The 27,501-nt window shown below is 42.0% G+C and overlaps 1 protein-coding gene across 2 annotated transcripts in view; it reads left to right on the top strand.

Annotated features, from left to right (window-relative positions):
- Positions 1-27,501, top strand: part of LOC133468185 (MAM domain-containing glycosylphosphatidylinositol anchor protein 2-like) — a 159,267-nt gene that overhangs the window by 90,790 nt on the left and 40,976 nt on the right. The window contains exons 8-12 of one of the 2 annotated variants that reach the window (XM_061753764.1): positions 2,040-2,131; positions 2,201-2,438; positions 12,450-12,743; positions 18,400-18,672; positions 26,673-26,821. In XM_061753764.1, the coding sequence (XP_061609748.1) occupies positions 2,040-2,131; positions 2,201-2,438; positions 12,450-12,743; positions 18,400-18,672; positions 26,673-26,821 (1,046 nt within the window). Of the gene's footprint in view, positions 1-2,039; positions 2,132-2,200; positions 2,439-12,422; positions 12,744-18,399; positions 18,673-26,672; positions 26,822-27,501 lie in introns of both variants that reach the window. The other variant, XM_061753763.1, reaches the window with a different exon arrangement.

Here is a 27,501-nt window from a genome sequence, read left to right as displayed (position 1 = left end):
CCGTAAAGAGAGACCGGTCCAGTCTGGCATGCTGATACCCCCCCTGCCGAAGAGCTAAGGGGCTGCCGGCTGTCAAGATGGAACGACGGCAAAAAGTGAGAAATGAGTCAGAGGGATAATGATTCCTCTCGTTCACACAAAAGCCAGCGGAATTCATTAGAGCCAGTGGAGGGAAAAACACATTGGAACGTCCTCTCTCATTTGCATGTGTACACATCAGCCACGCTATTGTGTAGCTTTGCGTGTCACAGCCAGGAAGACCGGCTGTGTGTGTGCGTGTCACAAGACACTCCGCCATGGTGCTGTTGCGTCGCAGCCGTGTGACATGAGCCACCAAAGCCTTTCCCCCTCTTTTTGTGTGATTGTTTGACATTCCCCATTACTCCCGCAACAAGCACAGGAAAAACACGCGAGCTCACTGCAGGGACATTTGGTGACAGAAGTATGACTCATCAGGACAATTAGCGTTCCAGTAGAATCTGATGCTCAGTTGTGCCTTTAATGTGTTGTTCCTGTGATGTTCTTTAAGGTGCACGGAAACATACTTGGCGACAGAAGTGTGATCCAGTATCCCTCACCATGAATCTGGTGTCTTTAATGAGGATTAACTTGGGTAGATTCTGACACATGGTTGCGCCGCAATGTTATGTGCATCCATCCATCTTCTGAGCCGCTTTTCCTCACAAGGGTGGCGGTTATGTGCAGTGCGTTATTTTTCCTGTGAAGTTCTTAGCTCCTCATGGGACATCAAAGCGTGTTTGGTGACAGAAGTGGGATCCAGTCTGTCTCACATGAAGCCGGTAAACACTCAAATGTGGTCACTCTGCCTGTGTGTTTTTCCTAAATTGCTGTTAGGTCTTTATTTGGTAAGGGAGAATATTTGGTGACTGAAGTTGGATCCAGTATCCAGCTGTTTTAGCGTCCCAGTAAATGCTGACATGTGGGCGTTCTTCCTGTGATGTTAACTCTATATGGGATAAGGAAGCATATTTGGCAGTCGAAGTTCTTGTCCCAGACCCTATATTATGTTTTTGCGCGATCATCTAAAACTCCTCACTATTCCACAAGCTGGTAAATTGGAAGAGAGATGTGCAAGCTCACTACAGGCATATTGGGCAACAGAAGTGGGATCGCAAAATGGTCTATTGATTTGTGTCTAAAACTAAAGTAGCTCAATCAAGCTTTGTGTTTATTTTGTACTTCCGCAATATAAACTTAGCGAGGTCTGTGAGGTTAGTTTGACCTGTGTGTGCGTGGAGCAAAACACCCCGGTGAAAAATTCATGATGTTGTGGAAAATTGTACTACAATCGTCAGAGTCGCAGTTTATCTCTGCAGCAAATGGGAAAGTTCTGTTTTCTGTCAGAGTCCTCATTAAAGATTCATTTGACTTTTTGTGAGGAATTGGTTATCAGAAAAGGGTGGGGGCCGCAAGACGGAACAGCGACACCCGATAAAGTCTGCCGAGCGAGCACTTTTCACCTGATCATGTTTTCTTTTTGAAATGTTTTTGAGAGGTTCCATGATACCCGAGTGAGCGGTCTGGCAAAATTTGTAGCCGTCCCACTTATCTCGCTTGTACGTGCATGTCGTCGATTTACAGGAACGCCTACTCGCTATCCAATATTTATGCCCTGATAAAATAGCCGGAAAAGGAGATTTGAACTAGGAGTGGTAGAAGCGAGTAAAATTTGCATGAAACGTCTGCAGCAGTAGACTCTAAGTGACGCAGCGACCCTGCAGATGGAGGTATTCATTAGGGTTCAGCTAGTTTGCTTCCTCAACTGGCTACGGAAGGAATAGGAGCACGAGGATTTAAGTACATAAAGTGCATCAGTCATTGCGAGACTTGTGCAAAGAGAGTGGAGTGAGGTTCCACAGACTTTCATGGCACGCCAATATGTCTCAATCCTTGGTAACGAGTGAGAAGGTGTTTTCCATCGCTATCTCTCGCCTTACTTTGAAGGTGACCATGTTTAGCTCTGAGCTTCGGGTTAACCAATTTTAATCTTAGACACATGATTGAATTTTTTCCCCTAGCGTTGAAAAAGGGCCGCTTCTGGATCACTCCTGACCCGTACCACAATGACGACAACATCCAGATCGGTCGGGAAGTCAAGATATCGTGTCAGGTAAGATAATGAATGAACAAACCAAGTATTTGTCAAGAGGAAAATAGTTACACAAACGTGTCTTCACAGGTGGAGGCGACGCCCCCGGAGGAGCTCACCTTTAGCTGGCTGAAGAACGGCCGCGCCCTGCGCAGCTCGGAGCGCATGGTCATAACGCAGACGGACACGGACATCTCGCCCGGCACCACCAACCTGGACATCATCGACCTCAAGTTCACTGACTTCGGCACATACACGTGCGTAGCGGCGCTGAAGGGTGGCGGCATTCCGGAGATCAGCATCGACGTCAACATCTCCTCCACTACTGGTGAGCCTCAGACACCGCCGTAAACGCCGCCCGATTCCAACCACCAACGCCACGATTCTCAAATACACATAGAGTACCAAGCCAAGCTGTTCGCTGGAAAAACTCACCTATCGGAGCTTTTGGGCTCGTTCTCTAACGCTCTAAAATGCCGCAAGATGGCGCCAAAGCCCTGGCTAAAAGGAAAGTAGTAATTTGAGTCAAGGAAGTATGTTTAAGTTATGCATCTCGACTAGAAATTAAGTTTTAACCTGTGTTGTTAGTAGACGTTTGCAGCATTGTAGTTAGGGTCAGGGTGCATTATTATTATTATTTTTTTTTTCCAAAACCAAATCACCTGTAAGCCATTTATTTTTAAGGGTAATGACTTGGGATCATGGTCTGTGGTGTAGTTACAGTTAAAACTATTAACATAGGCAGTTCTAAACAGTTTGAGGGTGTGTCACTTACTCACTATTCGCTGCAGGGCTTGGTCGCTACCTCCCCCTGAATCGCGGGGGTTTACTGTGCCTCTCATATTAGATCGCATTGAGAGGGAGCCGTAATCTCCAAATTTTTAGTCTACAATGAACAATAATTTGAAATGGTTCCATCTGCATTATGTTCTCGCTAACTAAACCTCCATTGTCCTCACATCCGATTGGCTGCTTTCATCCGCCGACGCTGCCGTCAGACTAACTTTGTACTTGTGTTAATGACAATCCATTAATCCATTTTGTATCGCGACATCCCGATGCCGTCTCTTCATCGTGACGACTCAATTCGGTACAAAAAAATTATCATTTGACGGGACAAATCATCGGCTGTCAGCCATCTTTGTTGTCTTTTGTGTTAGTTTTTAGCATCAGTCAATCTCTTCTCAAAGGGAGTTGCATGGAACAAAAGACTCCTGTAGGCTTTGCGTTGTTCTTGTTGCTGTTGAAAATAGCATCATTAGCTTTAGCACTTGTAAGGGGACAGGAGCATTTGAGCAAGGCAGTAACCAGGGGAGGGAGCAATGTATTCAGTGCAAGCTGCTTTGATACATAAATGGGCCGCGGAAGGACTCGAAACTGTCATTTAAAAGTACACGTCATGCTAACACTGCACAAAGAAAGGATGGAAATTTGACAGCCAAGCTTGGACTTGCGTCCCTTCTCTTAATTTAGCCAAGGAGATTGTCATCTTTATCAAGCCGATGCACGGAACCCGGCGCGACAAAACTATGTGGAGGGCGTAGTGGGGTTAACATTCATATGACAAGAAAGGACTATTTGACATTTCTGTTCATTTCTGAACTGAATAATGAAAAGAAAACATGGTTTATATCAAATGGATTCAGTTCAAATGGCTTTGCTGCCTAAACAGGCAGCGGAAGGAATTGAAATAGGACTTTAAAGTCCATATCGGTCTAAGGCTACACCGAGAAAGGATGGAGATTTGTTGAGCACCATTTTGGATTCTAAAAGCATTTGACGTCCTTTATTACTACCTTCACTACAGAGGTTATGTCGTCTTTACCAGGATGATACACATAACCGGCCTAAGCATGGCAAGAAAGGACTTTGTTGGACTTCTTTTCAATTTTCACAATGAATAATGTAAAACGAGCTGCCTAAATTGGCTGTGAAAGGAATCAAACCGAAAGAGAGGATGGAGATTAGACCATGACCATTATAAATTGGAACTTTATTTTTTATTGCTGCAGACAGAAAAATTACAGTGTACTTTATATACTCTGTTTTCAGCCTGTTTTAAGGGTTAGTCCTGTCTCATGTAAAGGAACCACTGCACACACTGCCGCCCTCTACTACTTGGTCGACGGCGAGTACGGAGTTACTGTGATGAGCAGGGGCGGAGCTAGAGGGTTGCGATGTGACGAGCGGCTACTCCTAACCCAGAATGTGAAGTAAAGGCATTAATTGTATTTTCACTCGTGGCGGCAACATTTCATCATCAAGCAGGCTATTTGCAATGTCAAACAGTGTAGTAGATCTGTGCACATAGGGGCTTCTTGTCTCGTGTGCTTCAGTCAGCAAAAGGCGCGCAGCTCTGATTCTGTCGTTGGTACGCATGGTGGGTGTGTCAGATGTCATTACGGGAGAATCGGCGCACCTTGACAGAGTGCAAACCAGGCACGTAAAAAACTGACTTACGCACCAACGGTTGAATATGGCCTACTGCGCATGCAGCAGACACGTCGCTAAACACAACTATAAAGGGTGAACTATCTGTATAAAAACAATTACAAAGTAAATTATACAAAATACAGTTTTGTGCTATACCACTCAGCCTGTGGTCTGGATTTTGCATAACATGTGGTGCTGCCGTTCGCCTTTTTTGTTGTTGTTTAATTTAATTTTATTTATTTTTTTTAAACACTCAACAAACACAATGCCGCATCACGGGCGCACCTCATCGTCGACATGAAAGCGGCACGTCGACCTTGGCGGCATAATTATTCTTAGATAATCCTTTGATAATCCCTGTGCTCCAAAACAGCGGGATCAATCGTACCTGCCAAGAAGACGGTGAAGGAAAAGAAGTTTGCTCATTATCTTTTAAGTAGTGCAGTCTGTGGGCTGCAAATAATGACTGTGTTGAGTGTTGTCGTCAAGCGGAATGAAAGGCTTAGATGATATTGTGTGTGGAGATTTACCACAGGGATGGGAGCGTTCCAGCAGAACAGTATTTGGTGTCAGAAGTGGGAGCTCAAAATGTTATGATGCTGGTCACCAAAGATGATCTTTTTTTTTTAATCAGTTTATTTGAAAGGGGACAATGCAATTTCATAAAACACATGAAATACACATGATTAAAAAAAAGCCAGAATTAGCCAGAAGGCTAGTTTTCATCTGTAGTCCCCTGGTACTTATGGTACATAGAGATGTTCTCTTGAGAAGACGAGTTTCTATTCAAACCATATTTGGTGATAGAGGTACCAGTTGTGATTAAGTTTCCTTTGCAGTATTAAAAATGATCTTATGTTATGGGTTACGGCATCTTTAAGGATGATTAGCATTCCAGTAGATCCATTATTTGGTGACAGTAGTAGGGGTTCAGAATGCCCTGCTTGTTTTAAAATGAGTTACCTGCAGAGTATTAAAAATCCTTTTAGGCATTTAGCGACAGCTTCCTGAATGACAATTAAGGTCCGCATTCCAGTGAAACCACATTTGGTGACAGAAGTGGGGGCTCAAAATGTTCCTTACACTGGTGACAAGTTGCCTGCGCAGTAATAAAGATGATCGACCTATCCGTAGAGACGACATCTTTCATGATGCCTCGTTTCCAGTCGAAGCATATTTAGTGACAGAAGTGATGGCTTTAAAAGTACTATATCAGCCTTTCAGTAGAACCATTTTTGCTGACAGAAGCCGGGGCTTAAAATGCATCACACATAAACAAGTAGATTCTGACATGTGGTTGCTCTGCCATGTTGTGTGCTTCCATGTTTATATGACAGGGAGCTACTCCATCTATTTCTTTTCAGCCTCTTTTGGTCTTTTATTTTTTTTAGTTAAATGAACATTTTCCTTAAGGCTTTGAAGGCATTGATGCCAAGGCTTGTACTGTTTCTGGGTAGGCGCGTTAGTGGGAAAGAGACAAAAATTCCTAGATATGCTGTTTTCCTCGCCCACTGCCTGGAATGTGCCACATTTTTGTATACCAAAAAGACTTTTCTCCCGCAGCAGGAAAGCCCAAACCGCAATTAGACTACTTAATAAAAGTGTTTAAAGAAGATTACGCTGCAGGTCTGTCTGGGCTCAGAAAAAAAAAAAAAAAAGAGCTTACACAGTCTCTCGCAGCTCCGGCTTACACATTCTGAAAGATGGGAATATTTCTTATCAACTTTTTTGATGCACACAGATTGCTTTCATGACTTTCTCCCGCTAATATGTGCAAGTGTGACGCGCTCATTAAAAGCGCTCTTCCCCCTCTCCGACCGCCAGCTAATGCTTATTTATAAGCAGGAATTAGGACACGGACCTCCCCGCTGGATGCTGTCAGGATTATAAGACAGAGGGACATCTGAAAAGGATTTACAAGATCCAGTGTTTAAAAAAAAAAAAAAAAAACATGAAATATCTCATAAACTTTTCACTGGAAGCAGCCAATTAATCCTCTCATTAGCTCTTGTGTATGGATTATTGTTCAATTACTCGCCATTTTATGAAATATTGTTTGTCTCTTAGCGGGACACAGCTTGGAGATAAAACCCGTAATGGAGTGTCAAGTTGTTACAGGCAGATCCTTGACATTTTAACACCGCAATCAAAACGCCGGATTCCAACCCGGCTGGAAAACGATATTCCCATTCATTACACTCCCTATGGGAAGAATGCGGCAACGGTGATTAGGCGGGTCTGTTCATTAAAATTAGCATAGCAGATCTGCAGCTCGTCGCCAGTCTGATGAATGATCGCAAAGTACGTCGGAGGACTCCAAAGTCACCTCCGCCGTAAAACTTTCCCTGCTAAATCGCCCCATTAGCATCCCGCGCACACCTGATGCTTTGGCACCGCCCAGTCTGACTGTCAATCACAGGAATTGCGTGTGATGAATTGAGCAAATCAATTAAGTTTGCATGTTCATTAATAAATGAGCTGCTGGTATTAATGAGCACAACAAGGAACTGCTTTACATCTTTCTGAATTGTTAGTGACAGAGATAGAACAAGTTATCAGCAGCGGGTTCGAAATGGAGCACGCTGTAAACGACTTCCCTGCGCGTTATTAAAGATGCCGTCACAGTACGTAGAGATGATGGGCTCTATTTTCGTAAACATCCGCGGTGGGGCGGAAATGCCGGCGGATTCTGATTTTCGTGCAAGGCTCGCTGCGCGTGTTTGCCAATTTGGCAAACCAATCTGCGCCATGCATCATGTTGCAGCATGTGAAATAAACATACTGTAAGTCAGCTGCAACTTTGGCACAAGATACCAGCAGGGAAATGACAACATGCTTGAGTTTCTCAACAAGAGGAGTCAAGAGTCAGTCCAACAATTTGTCAGTCAGTAGCCACCTAGCATGTGAAATAAAGAAATGTTAGCATATTGATACTTGCGTATAGCTGCAGCTTTGGTGCCACACGAACAGCTCCGGCGAACAAACCAAAGAAGACTTGAAGAGGTGGGACGAAGGTGCCGGGCATCTGTCCCGCAGCTGGCTTACTCCCTCCCCGTCCCAGGAAAACTTGCCACGTGACAGCAGGCACGAGATGCCGCATGTCGAACACTCGTGTGACAACCTGGCAGCTTTGTTCCTCGCCCAGAGAGTCGTTTTTGCACCACAACCACCTGCAGTTGTACGTTCCAGAGGCGGAGGCGGCTGTACGCAGGCTCTTCTGGGAAATCACCCGCCTCTCGTGCTGGGGGGGAAAGCTGACAGGAAAACATGAATAAGAAACAGGCTTCCTTCCCTCATTAACCGCTGTCTTTAGGCCCACAGCAATGTGGCTCACCTTCCAGATGAGACACTCGCTGCGTGGAAAGACAACAACAACAAAGGAAGTGCCACGCCGCATTCGAGCTTGACGGCTGCATTTTTATAACCTGAAAATGTCCCGTCGTTCATAAACAGGAACAAATGAGGTAACTAGTTTTCAGCCAAAACAGGCTGCTTTAGCACGTGAAATAAACACGTTACTTGGTACCTTGTGAGTGGTGATAATGAGAATAATAAAGAAAGCAACTACCTTGCTGCCTAAACGGGCTGCTGCACAACTTGAAATAAACACAAGGTAGCACATCAACATGTGCCTATAGCTGAGACTTTGATACCTTTTAAGCAGGGAATGTTGACCGAACGTTGAAATGCTCGTTTCTCAACAAGAATGAACGACAAAACTCTTTTAGGGCCTAAACGGGCTGCGGTAGCATGTGGGATGAACTTAAGTAGGCACAACGATACGTCTGTATACCCACAACTTTGGTAACTTCGGAGCATGGGAATCACAATGTTCCCATGGCCGTATTTCTCAACATGAATAAATGAGGCCAACGAATCTTCGGCCTCAACAGGCTTCTGTAGCACAATGTGCATCAATATGTGCGTATTGCTGCAACGTTGCTACCATGTGAGGATGGGACTGCCGATGTTGACATGCCTGTAATTCTGAACAAGAATTAACAAGGCGACTCGTTGGCTGCCTTGACGGGCTGCTGTTGTGTGTGAAATAAACAAACTGTCACTTTGGTACCTTTTGAGCAGGGGGCTGACGATGTTGCTCGTCTTAACAAGAATAAACGAAGCGGCTAGCTTGCCACCCAAACTGGTGGCTTGTAGCACATACAATGTACAGACGTTAGTGCCTTATATACATGCATATAACTACAATAATGTAGATCCTTGTAAGAACTGACAATGTTGTCATTCCTATTCTAAGGAGAAGAAATGAAGCAACTACATTGCTGCCTAATCTGGCTGCAGAAGCACGTAAAATAAACCTGCATACCTTCTCATCACACTCTCTCATCACATGCAGTCTGTAGAGCAGAGAGCTAGAGTGCTATGTTGCCATGGTGAAAGGAGTGATGTCACAGACCAAATAAATGGGACACCGGGATGATGAGGTCTGTTTTGAGCTCTAAATGGTTCTGATCACTTTCACACCAGACCCACTGAGAGTTTCCAGGCAACAAGTCCAGACCCGGCAGAAACATGCAGCCTGAGTTTGCCATAATTGGCCAGCTAATCTACGCTGAGAAGCCTGGTGTAATAATAGTAACCCATCTGTTTTTTTGCCACTAACAGTTGCAACGTTGCTACGACTGTTTACCGATTGGCTACTGTGAACAATGGGAGACAATATATTCTTGACGTGTGTCTGTTGATGTTTGACGGATTCAAATGGCTATGCGGACGACAGCAAGGCTTTGTCCAGAGCCTGCATTTATCTGTGTTAGTTTAGATTTTTTTTCAAACGGAACAAAACAAATCAGTTTGTTTAGGTTTTGAAAGTTTCACGGTACACAACCAAACAAAGATATCATAAAAAGTATAAATTGCAACATGTGGATACGCAGGTTTATTATACCTTTTGCCATCCAATGGAAGAGCATTGAATTGTTCTGCCTGTCACTATACACCACTGGCATAGATAGAACAGCAAATATATATTTCTGATAAATTAAAATACAATAACAACAACAATAATAATTAATAAGGATGCCGTGAACGTACTGTCACTTTCAACTAAACTATTGATTTTTCTAACCGAAAACCATGACCACAAAACTGTGATATGAACCAAAGTGTGGATTTTGTGAACTGTTCCACCACTAATAGATAGATTCTTTTTTTCACTAAAATGTGTCCTTGAATGCAATAGAGCGCCGCCAGTAAAAGTGTGGGGCCTCTGTTTTGTACTGCGCTGTGATTGGCCCGCCAGCATTTCAGGAGGGTGTGGCTTAACGAAACGTCCAGCTCATTCCAGCTGACGATGGTCCCTCTGGGACTTTTAGTGCATCACTCTATTGTTTTCCCAACACGGTTGGCTCTGGTTCAATGTTGACGGAGCCAGTGTCAGCACGCCGACCATCACCGCAAGGCAGCCGGCCAGACTTGTCACTATCTGCATGGACACCACGAAACGCTCTCCTTTCCAGAGCAGTCCGCAGGTGGCCAGACGCCGCGCGCCAAATGAATGCTAGTTCTAATCCACCTAGCTGCAAGGTGTTGGCGTATGACATTTATTTATTTTTTTCAACATTTGTCAATGCAGCTAGCAAAGTGTCGACACAAGTGGCTGAAATGAGTTCCCTCCAGCAGATGGATTTGAATTTTCTACTTTTTATCACCGACAACTGTTCACTTATAATCGTTCCCCGGTCCCCTTGTTGCCGTGGCGACCGCTCACATACACCATAGTTGCCTTTTCACACCGTCTTCCAAATGTCAACGGTATTTGTCATTCCCCCGCCAGTCGCCCTCAGGCACATTGCTTAAAATGAAGATTAAAATTAACATCACGGCAGTGGCGGTGGTTTTAATTGCAGTATTTGACGGCCGGCAGTACGCTGAACTAGTGATTAGCATGTCTTCTTTTCGGTTTTCGAGATCTGTGTTTAAATGTTGTGTCAGGCCTCCTAAAACCTGGACGCTGGGCAGCTTTGAAGCACGTTTGTGGCCCCGGAAAAGTCGTATGAAGTTTCCCTGCCGGTCCCGGCTCCAGAGTCGGCATCAGCGTAGGGGGGGACATAATGCCGCTCAACAAACGTTTGATATTATTCGTTTTCTGTCAACAACTAATTCATAAATCCATCTCTTGTACCAAAACATGTAAAAGAGCCTATTAATCACACTGCACAGTCTTTCCCTCTAACTCATGCACATTCAAAATTAAGCCTGCGTGCATTGTAGGTAAATTAAATCCGTGGCTTAAATTTAGAAGAGTTGTATGCAGCAAGTGTGAGATGCCGGGGAATTACAATGCTTCTCGTCCCACAACGGACCACCTCCGAATTTTGTTACTCAATATTACGTACTGTCAGGTTTACCGGTAATTGCGTTCACCCTGTTTTACAGCAAGGTTTCTCATCTGTGACAAATATTTTGACAATTTAAATGTGCTGCACCATCCCGTATTGTCCACGGTGGCCTGAAATGGGGCTTGCCGGTGTGGCCGCGAGAACATAATGGAAACGTAGCTTTAGGATAATTGAAGACTCTTAATTCACAAGAGTGGCTATGAGTGTGAATGGCTGTTTGTCCATATGTCCCCTTGTGAATAGCCGGCAATCAGTTCAGGATATACCAGCTAGGACAGGTTCAAGCTCACCCAAGACCTTAATGAGGACAAGCACTTGATAGAAATGACAACCACTATATAGAAAATGGACGGATGGCTATTCTGTGGCTAGAACATCGCTGCTCTGAGATTCCAGCTCACTGTCACCCTTATAACCACAGTCTGGACTCTTGTTTCATTTTTTTCCTCTCACGGATTGCTGCCGATTTCATCAACGTTCCACGCCAGCTCGACTGCCGTCCAGCCAGCCATGTTGTTTGCGCAGCGATAGCAGCCATGTGAGAATCATCGGGGACGACGCGTGACACGGTTTCATCAGCGTCGAGGACATTTTCACTCCTCCTCTGGCTGGCTGGCTGTAAACTATTTTGGGAGGCGCACTTGTAAACTAGGCTCGGAGTCTGCTTGATGGTTTGAAGTGGGAAAACACACACACACAGCGCTCCAGGATCCAATGCTATTTGCCAGGTTTGCGAATTAAACAAATTAATTTGGCCAGGCATGTGTGATGAGGAAGCGGACTACCCAAATGCAACCTGCTGCCTTCCTTTTTACACAAATACACACACAAACAAACAAACACACATTCAGACACATACTGTAATCAACCATAATGAACACTAGCAAACACCAAGAGTTGTCATTTTTAGTGTGTTCTGTCCAACGAGTGGAGAAATTGCATAGAGCAGATGTGCAATACTCACATTATCTAATCTTATCTAATGTTGTCTTCTGACTGCCATTATTATCTCATCACACAAACACTCCCTGTAATGAACACCAAGAGTTGTCATTTTTAGTGTATTACTCCCACAAAGCAGCAAAGTTGCATAGTGCAGACGTGTGGATTGCAGTATACAAGGTCTTCTTAATAGCACAAAGTGTGCCTTTGGTACTTAACGTTTCTGTGAGTTTGTACTGCTTGCCCGGTAACCGCAGAGAGCATTTTGTCTTTTTTGCCGTTTGTGCTATTTGATGCTAAGCTAACTTACTAACCAACTAACAAGCTTTGTGTTTTTGAGACCCAAATTAGGGGAATTGGGTAACGATAGTCCATGGCCTTCGTTCTGTAGTGTCTTGGCAGCAGGATGTTTGTGGTTCTTGTTGATTTGTTGGCTCTTCATCGCATTATTTTTGTTTGCTTACGTCCGCACCCGCTGCCAGCGAGCTGGAGTTTCATGCAGTCACCAACCCCGTTCCCCTCATTCGACCGTCACCCTGTACCCCGCCCGCTGACTTTCTAGAGCCCCATATCAGTCCCTCCTCTGTTTTTCTCTTTCTTAGTTCCCCCCAACCTGACAGTCCCCCGGGGCAAGTCCCCCCTGGTGGCCCGTGAGGGTGACACAGTGGAGCTGGAGTGCCTTGTTTCAGGGAAGCCCAAGCCCATTATCCTGTGGTCGCGGGCAGATAAGGAGGCGCCCATGCCGGACGGCGGAATGCAGACGGAGAGCTACGACGGAGCGTTGCGCGTCGTCAACGTGACGCGGGAGATGACCGGATCGTACCGATGCCAGACCAGCCAGTACAACGGCTTCAACGTCAAACCCCGCGAGGCAGTGGTGGAGCTCATCGTCCAATGTGAGTGCAATATTACTCCCTCACCAATGCTGAGCACGTCTTACGTGCAGTGCATCCAGAAAATGTGCATAGAACATTAACCTTTCCATGTTTTGTTATGTTATAGCCTTATTGCAAATTGTAATACAGTGAACCCCTGTTTATTGCTGTGGGGATATGTCACAGACATAGGCACACACGCACAATAGGTGAAAATCCACAATACAGAGAGAGAAAACATTTCATAGGTTTACTCTGCCGCATGCTTTAAACACATTTAAACTTACAAAAACAGACTTCAACATATTTAAACATACTTTTTAAAGTATTTCTTAGTACCTGTTCTCATTCGCGCTGGAACAGCTCTCCAAATTAGGATCAAAGCTTGCATGCTTCAAGCTGTTTGTCACTCCCAGTTCAATTTTACTGTAAAACTGACAGGGGAAAAAAACAAAACAACTAAACACTGCTTTTTCTTCTTGCTGTCAATGATGCTGCAATAAATAGCAACAATGAACAGCAGGGGTTGAGTTTGCTTTGGATTGATAAAGCCTAATCAGGTTTACTGGGCTAGAAAGGACAAAACTAGCAGCCTGCTGTTGTCGCGTCAAGCCAATAAGTTATGTAAGCTACAGGCGATGTAAGCCACTCCTCTTCCCTCATTGGTTGTGCAGATTCGTCATTGGCCATAAATGACCAAAGAAAATAACTCATGCGCCAGCATTAGCACAGCTGGTTGTTTACTGTAACTAGCCAATAGCCACGTGGACAGTTTACACTATGCAAAAAGCGCCAGGCTGATACCATATGGTTGACATAAACTACTGCTGTTTGCACAGTGGTCGCTCATTGGGCTAGAAATGACAAAAATAAACACACATGCTAATGTTAGCAAAGCCGGTTGTTTACTAGCAACTTCGGCTGGCTAGGCAATGTAAAACGTGTTGAGCCATAGCATACAGCTGAGGTAAACTACTAATAGGTCCAGCAAAAATGTAATTACAGCTAGATAATGACAAAATTAAACATGCTAGCATACATGCGAACATTAGCGTACCGTATTGTTTAAACCACAAGATGTGTAGACAATGTGGCCTCCATAGAGCCTTGGCACTACTCTGTATGCAAACCTTCTTAAAGAGGCGACATCCAGTGATTTCCGACTTTCCAATTAGCATGTAGCTAATTTATTACCCACCAGCGTTCATTTGCTATTCATGTATGGAGATTTGAACAGAATATTTTCCAATGATGAACGTCCGGGGATTCAAAGTAGCATCCCTCATTCTGGTGGCGGGTAAAAAAAATAAAATAAAAAAATAAAAACAAGAGCAGGAGATGATGATGGGCAGGAAATGAAGGGTCAGCATTAAAATTTGAACTATAGTATTCTTGTCCACAGTCACCACTTGGCTGCAGCATCGGGTATTCAGGCTGTCCTTAGTCTCTGTCCGCATAAAATACAAAATGACAAAAATCTACAAATATGCTTAAGTTAGCGCACCCTTTTGCTCTGTCTTATTTCTGGACTATGAAATATTATACTCCAGAGTCTCCACTTGGCTGCAGCGCCCGGTTTTCTTGCTGCCCCTCAATCTCTGCTCACATTAAATACCAAATGACCAAAACAAATTTGGTAAAGTTAGCATACCATGTTGCTGTGCCTCAGTTCCAGATGTTGAAATACCAGACTCCACATTCTCCACCTTTCTGCAGCGCCCTTTTTTTTTTCTTGAACACAACTGCTGTGTCACATTTGAGGATATAAGTCTAGAAAAATGACAAAAATAAACGCACATGCCATCCAGCCCTCAGTCTTCTCTTAGATAAAAAATGTCTCCTGGAAGCTCATCCGGTTCCGACGTGTTGATCGAACCCACCCAGGCACGGGGAGTACATGCAAATTCCACACAGGCCAGGCCGGGATCAGAACCCCGGTCCCCAGAACTGTGAGGGAGATGTGCTAACCAGTCGCCCACCGTGCCGGCCAGTACAAACTAAAAACCAAACAAAAACGAAGATTTGGACTCTTAAGAGAGATGGAAAAACTCATGAATTCCTCATTAAAAGTGTCAAATGAGTGTGCGCTACCGGAGCCAATCGTGTAAAATGTTAAGCAGCCGAGTCATAAGAAATAAATATATGAAGTTCATTGCGGTGATTTGCCGAGCAGCGGGAAGCTGAGCAGAATTACAGCACGCATAGCATTTGTCTGACGGCGGCGTAATTAGAGCGAAGGAAACGGCTAAATAACAACTCGGAGCCCGCAAGCTTTCGCCACAGCACTTCCTCGGCTTTTATGATGTTGTTTGCTCTCAGCGTTATTGCCGTCACGCGGCTACGGAATACTCACAAATGAAAATGTGACTCAGTAATGTCGACGAGTACACTAAAATGAGTGTCGACACTAAAATCTTTCCTCAACAAAGGAACGGGCATCCACATGTATGCCAAAGCAACAGGTTTTCTTCAGTAATTACACAAAAGCCTGTCCAAATAATAAAAATGTCAATATCTTGACAGTAAGAAAAATCAACAGCAAACTTTCATTTGCAGGAGCTCCACAGGCTTCAAATGATTACTTTGCATTGAAATAAAGGGTGGCGCTTCTCAATGCGGGCGTGGCGCTTTCATCCGCTGACCTTCTTCAAAGCGCTGCACATAATGAAGAGCGTTATTAATCAATCATCCTGCCGTCTGCAGCCCAGCCTTAATGGCCGCCATCAAAGCCGGAGCCTGAGCTGATGCGTGGCTCACTTTGAGCGTGAAATGAAGATGAGGAAATTTGCTTTATCTTCGCAATCCAGCCCTGCTTCTGTACTCTCCCTCCCTACGTACCTAGCCCCACTTCTTCTTCTTCTTTTTCTTCTTCTTGGCATGTAAGCACATGCCAATCCCTTTGCTCGCCTTCGTTTTCCAAGCGCAAGTTAATCAAGGCGCCGAGATACGGTCCCTAAAAGAGCATTAGCGATGCTAGCGCGAGTCAACAGCTTTGATTTGTAAAAAATATATATATATTAAAGCTGCAGCTGTCTTGTGTGGACGGCCGGCGGCGTTTAAAAAAAATAAAATAAAATTTAAAAAAAAGAGAGAGAGAGAAGCCGTTAGCTAATAGAATTGCAAAAATCCCGAGCTGTCACGCCCCTAATGTTCTTAGGCAAACCGGCTTGGCACGGTCCGCGGCAAGAAGACGACGACGACAACCGAGCTATCGAGTGTTCTCCTGTCCTAGATATCGGTGCTCCACTTTAGCCCAGATGCATTGGAATTCTCTTTATCCCGGCCTCCCTTCTGTTCCCCGTCACAGCGGGAGCGTGCGCCCTTCGCCGTCTGTCTGAAAAAGCCTCCCGCACAATATACAAGCACCACCTGAGCAAACATCACCGTGAATAGCGGAGATTTGTTGCTAACTAATAAAGTAGCCACAAATTGTACTCAAGTACCGTTACTTACCAACCTGAAACGTTTTTTTCTTTTTGTGTGTGAAAGTTCATGTCCATTTTGAATTGGCTGTTGCATCTGCATCATTGCGACACCGTGCACCAGCCATCCAAGTATTGAATCACAGCCAAACTAGTGTCCGACGGTTGTCCAATTATGACAACTACTTGCCGAGCCCGCATCTTGTAAACAAAAGTTGCCTGTGCAGAATTAAAAAGGATCTTACATTATTTTAGGACAGCATCTTTAATGGCAATCAACATTCCGGTGGTATCAGCGGTGTCAGAAGTGGGGGCTTAAAATGTACCGCATGATGTACATGAGTTCCTAGTATTACATATTATGCTCTTGCGTCACACGGGCTGGGGGTCAAAATAAGACAGAGGCCGCATCCTTGTCCCTCGTGTGAAGTCTGCCGCGCTTACGTAAGAAGAGCCTCAGATGACGTCGTCATCGCGGGTCCTTCTCTGGCAAAGCAAAGCGCACTTATTACAATTTGCTTCGGTGCCACTCAGCTGTGCGGCTATGACTCACCACCAAAACATTCCTCATGATGATGATGATGATGATGATGAAGAGATCCACATGGTGATTGCACCTGCTATCTGTCATGATCATGACTGACAATCAACCATATTTGGTGACAGAAGTGGGGGCTCAAAAAGCACATTGTGTCAAGACTGGAGCTGGACTGGATATTAGAATAAAAAATTTTTTTTTGTAAATATGACATTATTATTACTGAATTACTATTCCAATTAACCATTATTGGTGACAGAAGTGGTAGGTCAAAATATAATTAATAAGTTTTATATATTATAAGTTTTCTGGAGACTGCAATCTTTGACTTTAAATTAGCGTTACCTTTAAATTAGTGGGGGCTCAAAATGAGACCGCATTTTTAACGGAAATTAGCTTTCCAGTACAGTTATTATGAATTATTCTTGGTGTTATTAAACCTGGCCATGAACCATATTAGGTGAGAGAAGTGGTGGGCTCAAAATGTAGCGTATGTCGTAAATGAGTTACTGACAATGGAGCCGTCACGTCATATAGCATTCAAATGGAACTACAATTTTTTTTTAATGAAATATCTATTCAGATTGCGATGTATATATTTATATTAAATATAAATTAAGACATCATTAAGTGAGGAAGACTCAGTAATTACATTGTAATACTAATACAACGTGTTCCTTACAATTTCAGTCAGCTAATCAGCCATGCGTGCAGTCTTATTTTGAACCTGACATGCCTGTGACGGGAAATATGCAAATTGAAGGCAATTAAGAGGTGGCGGAGGCTTCGCTTTTTCCGAAGGCCGACCGTAAAGTTTTTCATTAGAAATGTGTGGATAAGGTTAATGCGTCTCATTAATCTAATGACATTGCAGCAAAATATTTTCTTATTTTTGTTGCCTGTCAGCGGTATTCCGATAAAAATGCCCAAATACGAGAAGAGGTGTATTAATGAAGTCAGTTGACCAAATAACTGGGCAGACTTTTTAAAATGTGTGTTTCGTCATGTATGATTTCAAACTAAATTCCTTTTTTTTTAAATTAGCATTTTCAGCCTCCAAAACACATCAATTTAATTTGAAAGAATTAAACAATGAATTCATTTTTACTGAACATTTTTAGAAGTAGGTTTTACGTAATTAACAATGAAATAAATGCTAAAATATTAACTAATACAGTCGTTTTGTTCAATCAGTATGTTCAGCAATATAACACAATTGAAATTCAGATAAATAATAAAATGTGTGAAATTATTTTTTGATTTATAATTATAATTTTTAGCAGTCAAATTGGATTTTGGGTTTAAATTAATTATCCAAAAATGAATTTATCCAGTTAAATTTTTTTAAAGAAATTATAAAATAAAACATGAAAATGTGTTAAAATATTTTACTTTTTTTCAATTGGCATTTTTTAGCACTCTTACTCAAGTTGAAATCAATTATAAAATTATCATTAGTCAAATTTATTAAATTTGTTTGGTGTGGTTAATGGTTTTCCAATTAGCACAGATTTCACTAAAAAGGTATTCAGCAAATATGATTGCTTTTATTATTCAGGGGCCGAATGATTCATTTTTTTGCGGCTTTTGCCAAGAGCAAGCCATTCATTTTGGAGGTGAATCTGTAGGCCATTGTTGAAAATTGACATTTTTTTTAATATAGACTTTGGTGGAGATGACTTGTGTTTCTACGGTTTTCTCTGTGCTTGTCAAATAGACCCCCCCACAGTGGAGCCAGTCCACACGGAACTACGTCAGGGCCTGGGCCGGCCCGTGGTGATGACGTGCCGGGTGTTGCGGGCTCACCCGTCGCGCGTGCTGCGCTTCGAGTGGCTGCTGTCCAACCGGCTGCTGCACGCCGGCGCTTTCGACGTGCAGCGGGACGACACCGAGTACACCATCCGGAGTCTGAACCGCGACGGCTGGGGCGAGTACACCTGCAAAGTCATCAACGAGGCCGGCGCGGGAAAATGCACCTTCCACGTCACAGGTGAGCTGTCAACCTTGCAGTACCGTGCGCCAACACTTACTACTTTTGCAATTTAAACTTTAGTCGTCGTAACCATAGGTTCTAATATTCTTTTACTCCGATAAAAATGTCAGGTTTTTTGCTCTTAAAGTGTCCAATGTGTTCTCACAAAATTACAACTTTATTTCCATTTAATTACTTTTACTTTTCAATTTACTTTTTTTTTCATGACATAACGTGACTTTGACCTTGTAAAAAAATAAATAAATAACTTTATTCCGATTAAAAATAATAATAATTTGTTGCTTGGAATATTACAAATTTCTTTCTCATAAGGTTACAATTTGTTAGTAATTTATTTTTACATAAATTACAACTTTATTTCAAATAAAGATTTACAAATCTGACTTTTTTCTTGTATCGTTACTTTATTTTGATGAACTTTACCCAGAAAAATTATCATAAAAGCAATAATTTATTATTGTAAAATGGCTGACTTTCTCTTTCTTTTCTTTTCTTGAAGAAATTGTGACATTTATCTTTATCAAATTAAAACTTTATTTTCATCAAACTCAGTTTTTTTTCCTTGTTAAATTAAAACTTTATTCCCCTAAAAATGTTAGATATTTTACTTCATTCTGATTGGTTACAATTTGATTTCACCTTTTTTCTCGTAATATTGTGCTTTATTGCCTTGTAAATGCTGATATATTTTTCGCAAAAATTCCATCTTTTTCCGTGTGAATTTTGTTTACATTTGTTCAGGCCAGACTAAAACAATTCCACAAAACAAAGTCAAACCAATACAAAAAAAATGTAAAAAAACCAAACAAAAGACGCAATTGCTTGTGAAAAGCCAACCATCAGAATTTACTTCTCTTAGCAACATCGGCTAGCGTGTACATCCATCTCCTCAACATGCACCCCGATCGTTCCGCCGTCCTCGTCTCGCCTGGAGATTGACAATTCAATTGAAAGTGCCACCAAGGAAAGGAAAAGGAAAAGTCCGTCTCAATAGGAGGCATCGCTCAAGTCGTTGCGACTGCTGTCTGCTGCCGTTTTTTTTTTTTTTTTTCTATTCATCAAGAACTGTAAGGGTCCTTCTACTTGGTGACGGCTGACGCCATCGAAATAATTAATTAACGTTTTCAATCACGCGAGCCTTCCATTAGTGTCACGAATGACTGGAGTAAAGTAATGAAGCTACCTGTGGACACATTTGATACTATTCTATATACAGCACATATACCCTCGAGTTATTGTCATTTAAATCAATGAATGTCCAGTCAATATACAACACTGTCCATTTTTTTTATACTACTTCTTGACGGTGTAATATATTGTAAAACATCCTTTAACAAGTCCTGGTTACGATTCATTTTGATTTCTGTGGCAACAGACCAGCCACGTTATCATGTAAAAGGCAGGCTTTTGCACTGAAAGCGCAATTAATTTCAATGCCATTTAAACAGAACCGTGATACATAAAAAGGTGGGGCAAATCCATTTTTTACAGGCAGTGGCAAAGGCTCTTGTTACTACTACTAAATACCAAAATTGCTGGGTTTACTATTCCCGCTGTTCTGTGTTGTTTTACAGGCAGTCAAAAAAGGGAATTGTTACCAAATCTGAAGACAGAAGATTGCCAGGTTGACACTTCCGCCCATGCCGTGTCAGTGTTGTGTTGTACAGAATTTCGACACGGAGAAAGGTGGAAAAACGGCAATGTGAATGGCGCTTTTTACGACCGCTGAAGGCGAAAAATTACCCGGGTCGGCTTCGTCACCATTTTGTGTCGTTCAAACAGAACAGCGACTTGGGTTAAAAGTTTTGCAGTCAGTGTGAAAGGAGCTTGTTACTATTTGACCCCTCTGAAAGCGGAAAATTACTGAATGGACTTTTCTCCGTATTCACTGTCCTTGTTTTTTTTATACAGAATGTCGACAAATAAAATTGATAACTTTTACGTGTAGTGTGAAAGGGACCTAATATTACCTCAGGAGAGGGAAAATTACCTAGTTGTATTCTCTCGCTATTCCATCTCCGTGCTATTTATACAGAATAGCAGCACGGTTAGGCGGAAAAATACCAGGCCTTGTTACTTCCTTTGGCGTGGTAAAATTGCCGTCCATCTCGTGCTTCTAATTTCTTCTCTCCATCCTTGTTTAGTGGTGTTTCAAATTGTAAAGCCCTCCCCTCGCGTGTGACACAAATGTCGGCGAAGCAGGTATATCCGAGACGTCGCGTCCCCCGCAGCCAAATGTGTTTTCCGCCTTCTGTCGCTCACCCTCCTTCCCTTTCATCCTCCATCCCTCCTTCCCTCACTCACCCGCCCAGCGCTCCACATTCCTGCCATCTGGACTCGCCGCTTGCCAAAGGTAAGGGAGGGCCAATGGGAAGGCTCTCTTAGGAGGGGGGGGGGGGCAGTTTTGAAGTCCCCCCGATGTCATCCGTGAAATGTGCCGTGACACGTTCCCTTAAGTCCCGCTCTTTTTCCTTAAAAGATTGTTATCTCTGTCGCCACAATGAGGGATCAACGTTGTTCTTGTGGCTGACATGTTCATGAAATATTTGTGTCGCTGGATCCCGCCAACACGACATGAAAAAAGACATTGCCCTGTCTATCAAGGCCGTGTAAAATGAAAAATCTTTTATCGTAATACGATTTTGCTTTTCTACGTTAACGCAATTTTGCCACTTCATTCTCGTAAAATGACTGACTTTTTCTCGTTGAGACTTTCCTTGTAGAATTTTCGTCTCTCATAATTATGAATTTTTTCATAATATTGTGACTTTCTGATGAAAATGTTTTGCGATTATTTTTTTGTAATTATTTACTTCTTTTTCGCAAATTACAACACTGATAAAATATTGTTTTGGTAACTAAACTATGCCCTGTTCTCAAAAATTCCATTTTTTAGTACTTTTTCCCCATGTAAAATTCTGACTAAAAATTACAGGTCGCAGGTATTGTCGTAAAATTAAATATTTATAATACTTTTTTCCTTATTTAGAATTTGTTAAAAAAAACTTGGAAACTTTCATGTATTATTGTACTTTTATCTCCAAATATTACCAGTTTTTTTCTAAAAAAAAAAAAAAAAAAAAAAAAGAATAAATAATTTACAACTTTTTGTTGTAATATTCTGACTGAATTCTTGTGTAATAACTTTATCCTCATTTTCTCTTGGAAATTGCGTTTGTTGCGACCTTATTCATGAAAACAACTTTAAAAAAACAATTTCTTCCTGTAATATTGCAACTTTTTTCTTGTAAAATGCTAACTTCATTCCCATTAAAATTTAAATGTAATTAAAAACATTATTTTTTTACTCAAAATATTTTGACTTTATTGCTTGTAAAAATGTAACTTTTTTTCTTTGGACATGACAAGTTTTTTCCTGTAAAACTTGCATCTTTTTTCTTGTCATATCGTGACCTTTTTCTCATAATTGACATCTTAATTCCCCAAATCAGAACTTTTTTCCTTGTAAAATTACAACTTCATCCCCATATAAATGCCAGACTTTTTTCCTCATATTAGTAGAAATCTACTCTCATAAATTATGAATATTTTCTCGTGAAAAATTAAGGCTTTATTCCTGTAAAAATGTAAGATTTTTTCATGACTTTTTTAAAAAAGGTTTACCGCTCCCGTAATATTGTTACTTAATTGTTTTTTTCAGAAATTATGACTTTTTTTCTTGTAAACAAAACAACTTTATTCTTGTAATATTTGAACTTTTTCTCGCACAATGGAAACTGCATTGCCCTCCAAAATTCAATTCAATTAGCTTTATTATGTATTGAAATATTGTTACTTTATTCTCGTAAAGTGATTTACTACTTGTAAAATTACGACTTTTCGTGTAGTAATTTTCGTTCTCATTAAATCAAAGTTTCAGTCCTGGAAATATTTTTTTGTTATAAAACTGAGACCTCAAATCCCAATTTTTTCCTTGTTAATTTACAAACGTTTTCTTATAATTTTGGAACTTTACTCACGTAAGTTACTATTTTCACGTAAAATTACGACTTTATTCCAGTAAATGTGACATAATACTACAGCTTCTGTTTATCGAGATCATATCTGCGCATCTCTTCTCCGTCCATTAAGCAACATTTACCTCTTTTTTTTTATTTCCGAATGAACAAATAGAAGGAATTAGAGGGGGAAAAGCGGGACGATAACGCTGAGGCTTTATTCTCCGGCGCGTTTTACGAGTCACCTCATGAAATTAATCCTTCATAATAACGCTCTTCTACGCTCGCGGGTTTTTATTGTTGTCGTTAAAAAAAGTGACGCAGGATTCATCTTGTAAAACACAGCCGCATAGTCTTTTAATTCAAACTCACAGGTACTTTGTTTTAATTTCATCCATCCCGACGGGAAAACTTTTAACTTGATATCCAGATCAAAGGTGGAATGTGTCTCTTTTCAGCTGGAAGGTTCTAAAATACAAGTCATCTTTTTAATCGTTTCGCTGCAATTCTTCATGTATCTTAGATGAATGGTGTCGGAAGTTACTCGGCATTATCATATACCCCCATTCTGTCATTTGTTGGCTTCTTCAAAAAGCAGCAAAACTCTTAGCGGAACTCCAGAGACGCTTCTCAGTCCTCCCCCTTATGCATAACGGTTGCCTTTAAAGATGCAATAGGGAGCAGCAACTTTAACACACGCCTTAAAATAGCACCCAAAAATGTTTTTTTATTTTGTCTTTTGCTCCAGGGCTCCCCCTACAGTTGTGAAGTTTAATATATCGATGCTAAAGGTAAAGTGAGCACGGTAAACATTTAAGGGATACTGTATAGTGAAAGTGTTACACAAAAAAAGTCTCAAGCACTAATGCCTGATATTAAATTCCTCAGGTTGTACTTAGTGAATTCCTCAGGTTGTACTTTGACAAATTCCGACTGGAGAATTTGCCCAAATGAGCTCCAATCCAAAGCAGAACAGATGGGCGATGTTAAGTTTACAAGCTTTTTTTTTTTTTTTTTTTCTTTTTCTTTCTCCTATGCTATCTAATGTGCGACGTCAAGGTTTGATGATAATTTTGAGGGGATAAAAAGGAGGTGCAACTGCCCATTCATTTTTCCAATGTGTCTATAACACGCCTTTGAAGATATAACATTGACGATATCACGCAGTCTTGACTTTTCCTTCTGTTATCTTTTATTGAAATTTATATAGGAAGAGAGACTAACTAGAGAGCAGGCCGGCTTTTGTACCAGTTTAATGGGAAACCATCTGTACTTGGATCAAATCAATAAGCGTGATTAGCAATTTGTAAGCATCTGAGATTCGTTTTCACACGAGGTGTCAAGGAAAATCAATCTGGACTCCATTAACGCTTAAAATTTGCTTTTCGGTCTCGGCAGTGGTGCTTATGTCACCTTGAACCAACAAGAACAACAAAAAAACTAATCGCGACACCTCTTTGTCAGACCCGAGAGGAAGACGAGGAGGTTCACGAAACCTTCAGGGGAAAAAATAATATCCATCCATCCATTTTCTGAGCCGCTTATCCTCACAAGAGTCGCGGGAGTGCTGGAGCCAATCCCAGCTATCATCGGGGAGGAGGCGGGGTACACCCTGAACTGGTTGCCAGCCAATCGCACGGCACATACAATCATACAATACAATACAATCTAGAGTTGTCAACTAACCTAGCATGCATGTTTTTGGGATGTGGGAGGAAACCGGAGTGCCCGGAGAAAACCCACGCAGGCACAGGCGGGGCCGGGGATTGAATCCCGGTCCTCAGAACTGTGAGGCAGACGCTCTAACCAGTCGCCCACCGTGCCGCAAAAAAATAATAAATAAAGCAAAAAATAAAGTCTGCAAACAAGGTCAACGTTGCGCCTGAAGGGTTCCGCTGAGCCCCTCTTCTGAGTCATTGCGTCAGTTCTGCTGTTCTAAATAGGATTTGGGAAGAGATCAGTTAAGCCGCATGTACTTTTATCTTTGATGTCTCCCACCCAGGGTTATGTGTTCCAAGGGGGGCTAAGTGGGTTAGCTCCTGTGTCATAATCGCAGAGGTGAGGCGATTTGCCGGCGCTATTTTTATAGGGGCAACCTATTCAAAGATAGTTTGATTGCTTGCTTGCAAAAAAAAAAAGTTGTAGATGCAACTCTGTGGAGCGACCACAAGTTAATTTGTGCTCCCGCTTCTCTCACCAAGTATGGCTTTACTGCAGCGCTAATCGCTGTTGAAGATATCGTCACCACGTAGCATGAAATCAACTTTGTCTCCACATTACATAAGATCATCATTAATAGTGCACAACAGGTGGTACATTTGCGCTCCCACTTCTGTCACCAAAATGTTTTACCGGAATGCTAAATGTCATTATAAAAACAGTGTTTCAACACAACGTAAGATAATCTTTAATACTGCACAAGGAACTGGTTCACAACATGTGCTATATTTTGAGCCCCCACTTCTCTCACCAAATGTAATTCAACTGGAATGATAATCGTCTTTGTATAATGTAAGATCATCTTTAATAGTGTGCAGGGGACTTGTTTACAACGTGGTACATTTTAAGTCCCACTTCTGTCACCAAATGTGGTTCTACTGGAACACTAATCGTCGTTAAAGACAGCGTCTCCACATAACATAAGATCATCTTGAATACTGAGTACCCTGTAGTAATTTACATGCATTTCATTTCTCACCCCCACTTCTGTCGCCAAATATAATTCCAACGCCTTTAAAGGTCTATGAAAATCATTATTTTTACAAATGCAATATAAGACTTCGGTAGGTGCTTCTGTTTTGGTAAGCAACAGACTTCAAATGAGCTCAGGAGTTAACTCTGTAATGTCAATGTGTGAAATGTGTCATCAATGAACTGCAGCATTTAAACTTACTACAACGATTTGGGAATCCATGCCTTAAACAATCAGCAAAAAGGACCGTGCCTAACTTTACAAGGTCACCCCGAGCACTTAAGCTGGCAGACTGCTGCCGTTCACAATTGGTAAAGCCTTACAATTCAGACAAAGCAAAAACGGGGGTAAAAAAAAAAAAAAAAGATTTGGATAGATTTAGATGTTGCTTGAGTCGATGTTACATTATGTGATACGCGCTTTGATTGCGTGCCATGAAAGCAAAGTCTGTCAGATGATACATGCTGTAAGATTAATCTTTAATGATTCTTGTGGTGGGGGGGAATTGGGTCACAGCAGTAGCAAAAGAGATATGATATAGCGGCGATAGAAATAGAACAAACACAACATGGTGGCGATAAGAGCCACTGTACATCTTTGTCATGCTAATTCCAGCGCCGCACTTGAAAGAAATTGGGCCGTGTTTACAAATGAAACATTTACACATTGGTCTTGAATCCTTGCTTAAGTCATGAACCTCACACAACACACTGCACATTAATGATACTACTACTAATAATAATACAATAGGATTGGCAACAAAGTCGATTTTAGCAAAGTTTTGCATGGTCCATTTTGAGACCCTATTCTGTCACCAAATGTGAATCATATACCAATATAAGTTTGGTTTTGTCATCATGGAAATAAATAGAAATAGAACATCTCTAACTTATCCTCAGTCACTCCCTTCATTTGTTCACATCTGTTTGGGTATGCATGGCCCATTTTGAGGTCCTACTTCTGTCACCAAATATGGCTCATCTTTCAATTTTGGGTGACGAAGAAATGGAAATGGGAAATCCTGTATAAATGAATCGCCCGCACTCCACTATATGTTTAGTTCTGTGTTGGAATGCACGGTCCATTTTGAGATCCCAGTTCTGCCACCAAATATGACTCCTTGGCCGATATGGGCTTATACAATATTTGTAATCATGCAAAGAAACGGAAATAGAATATCATGTCAAAATTATTAGCTGTCACGCCACCATTTGGTCATGTTTGTTTTCGGAATGCATGGTTCATTTAAAGACCCCACTTCCATCACCAAATATGCCCCCCCGCCCCACAATACGGGGTGAAGTATTGAATTCCTGTGTGTGTCTTTCTACCGTGTTAATGTACAGGCAAGGCCTACGCTCCCGAGTTCTACTACGACACCTACAGCCCTCTGTGGCAGAACCGGCCCAGGATCTACGACTTCAAGCTCCAGTGGACGCAGATGAACCCTAACGCCGTAGACCGCATCGTGGCTTACAGACTCGGCCTCAGACAGGTAGACTATTCTTCCTCGCTTCCCATGTACGAACCTTCAATGAGATGGGTTTTTATTGCTTCTGGAGCTTTCTAAATTTGAGATAATCTGATAATCTCAGATCCCAGGTTATTGGTCTGCCTTTTCCGCGGTTGTGTATGAGTTGGTTTTTGGCACGGCGAGAAAAAAAACCCTTCTTCTCCCCAAAGTTTGCTCGCTTGAGCTGGCTCGTCATATTCACCTTGACGCCGACGAATCTTTACACTTAATTCAGCCTCTCGCCGCCGTATTCGAGGGTGGGAGTGAGCCTCTGCGGGCGGGAGAGAATCACTAAGTAGCTGTCAGATGCAGTCAAGACTCCTGTGGCTTTTTTTTTTTCTTCAGGAATCGTTCCCAAAATCGTTTGAAGCGTAGTCAAAGAAGGAAGAGGCGGAGACCCGGCGGAAAAAGAATGAAAACTGCAGTCTGATGGATTGCTCGCTAAGACTTCCAGTTTTGGGGGGTCTTCCTCTTGCTTTAAATCCCGTATTGAGAAATATGAACACGAGCAATAGCTGTGCCGTAGCTCTGGAATGCTTCAGTTTTATGCTGCACAGTATCCACTTTAGCACTCCTTTTCCTTTGTGTTCTAGATGTTCTAAAATACGAAATGACAAAAATTAACACAAATGCTAACAGTAGCGTACTATGTTGCTGTGCCT

This window comes from Phyllopteryx taeniolatus, chromosome 18 (genome assembly GCF_024500385.1).
Source record: "Phyllopteryx taeniolatus isolate TA_2022b chromosome 18, UOR_Ptae_1.2, whole genome shotgun sequence".
Taxonomy (NCBI): domain Eukaryota; kingdom Metazoa; phylum Chordata; class Actinopteri; order Syngnathiformes; family Syngnathidae; genus Phyllopteryx; species Phyllopteryx taeniolatus.
The sequence above is the reverse complement of the archived record's forward strand: the minus strand, read 5'-3'. Positions and strand labels throughout refer to the sequence as shown.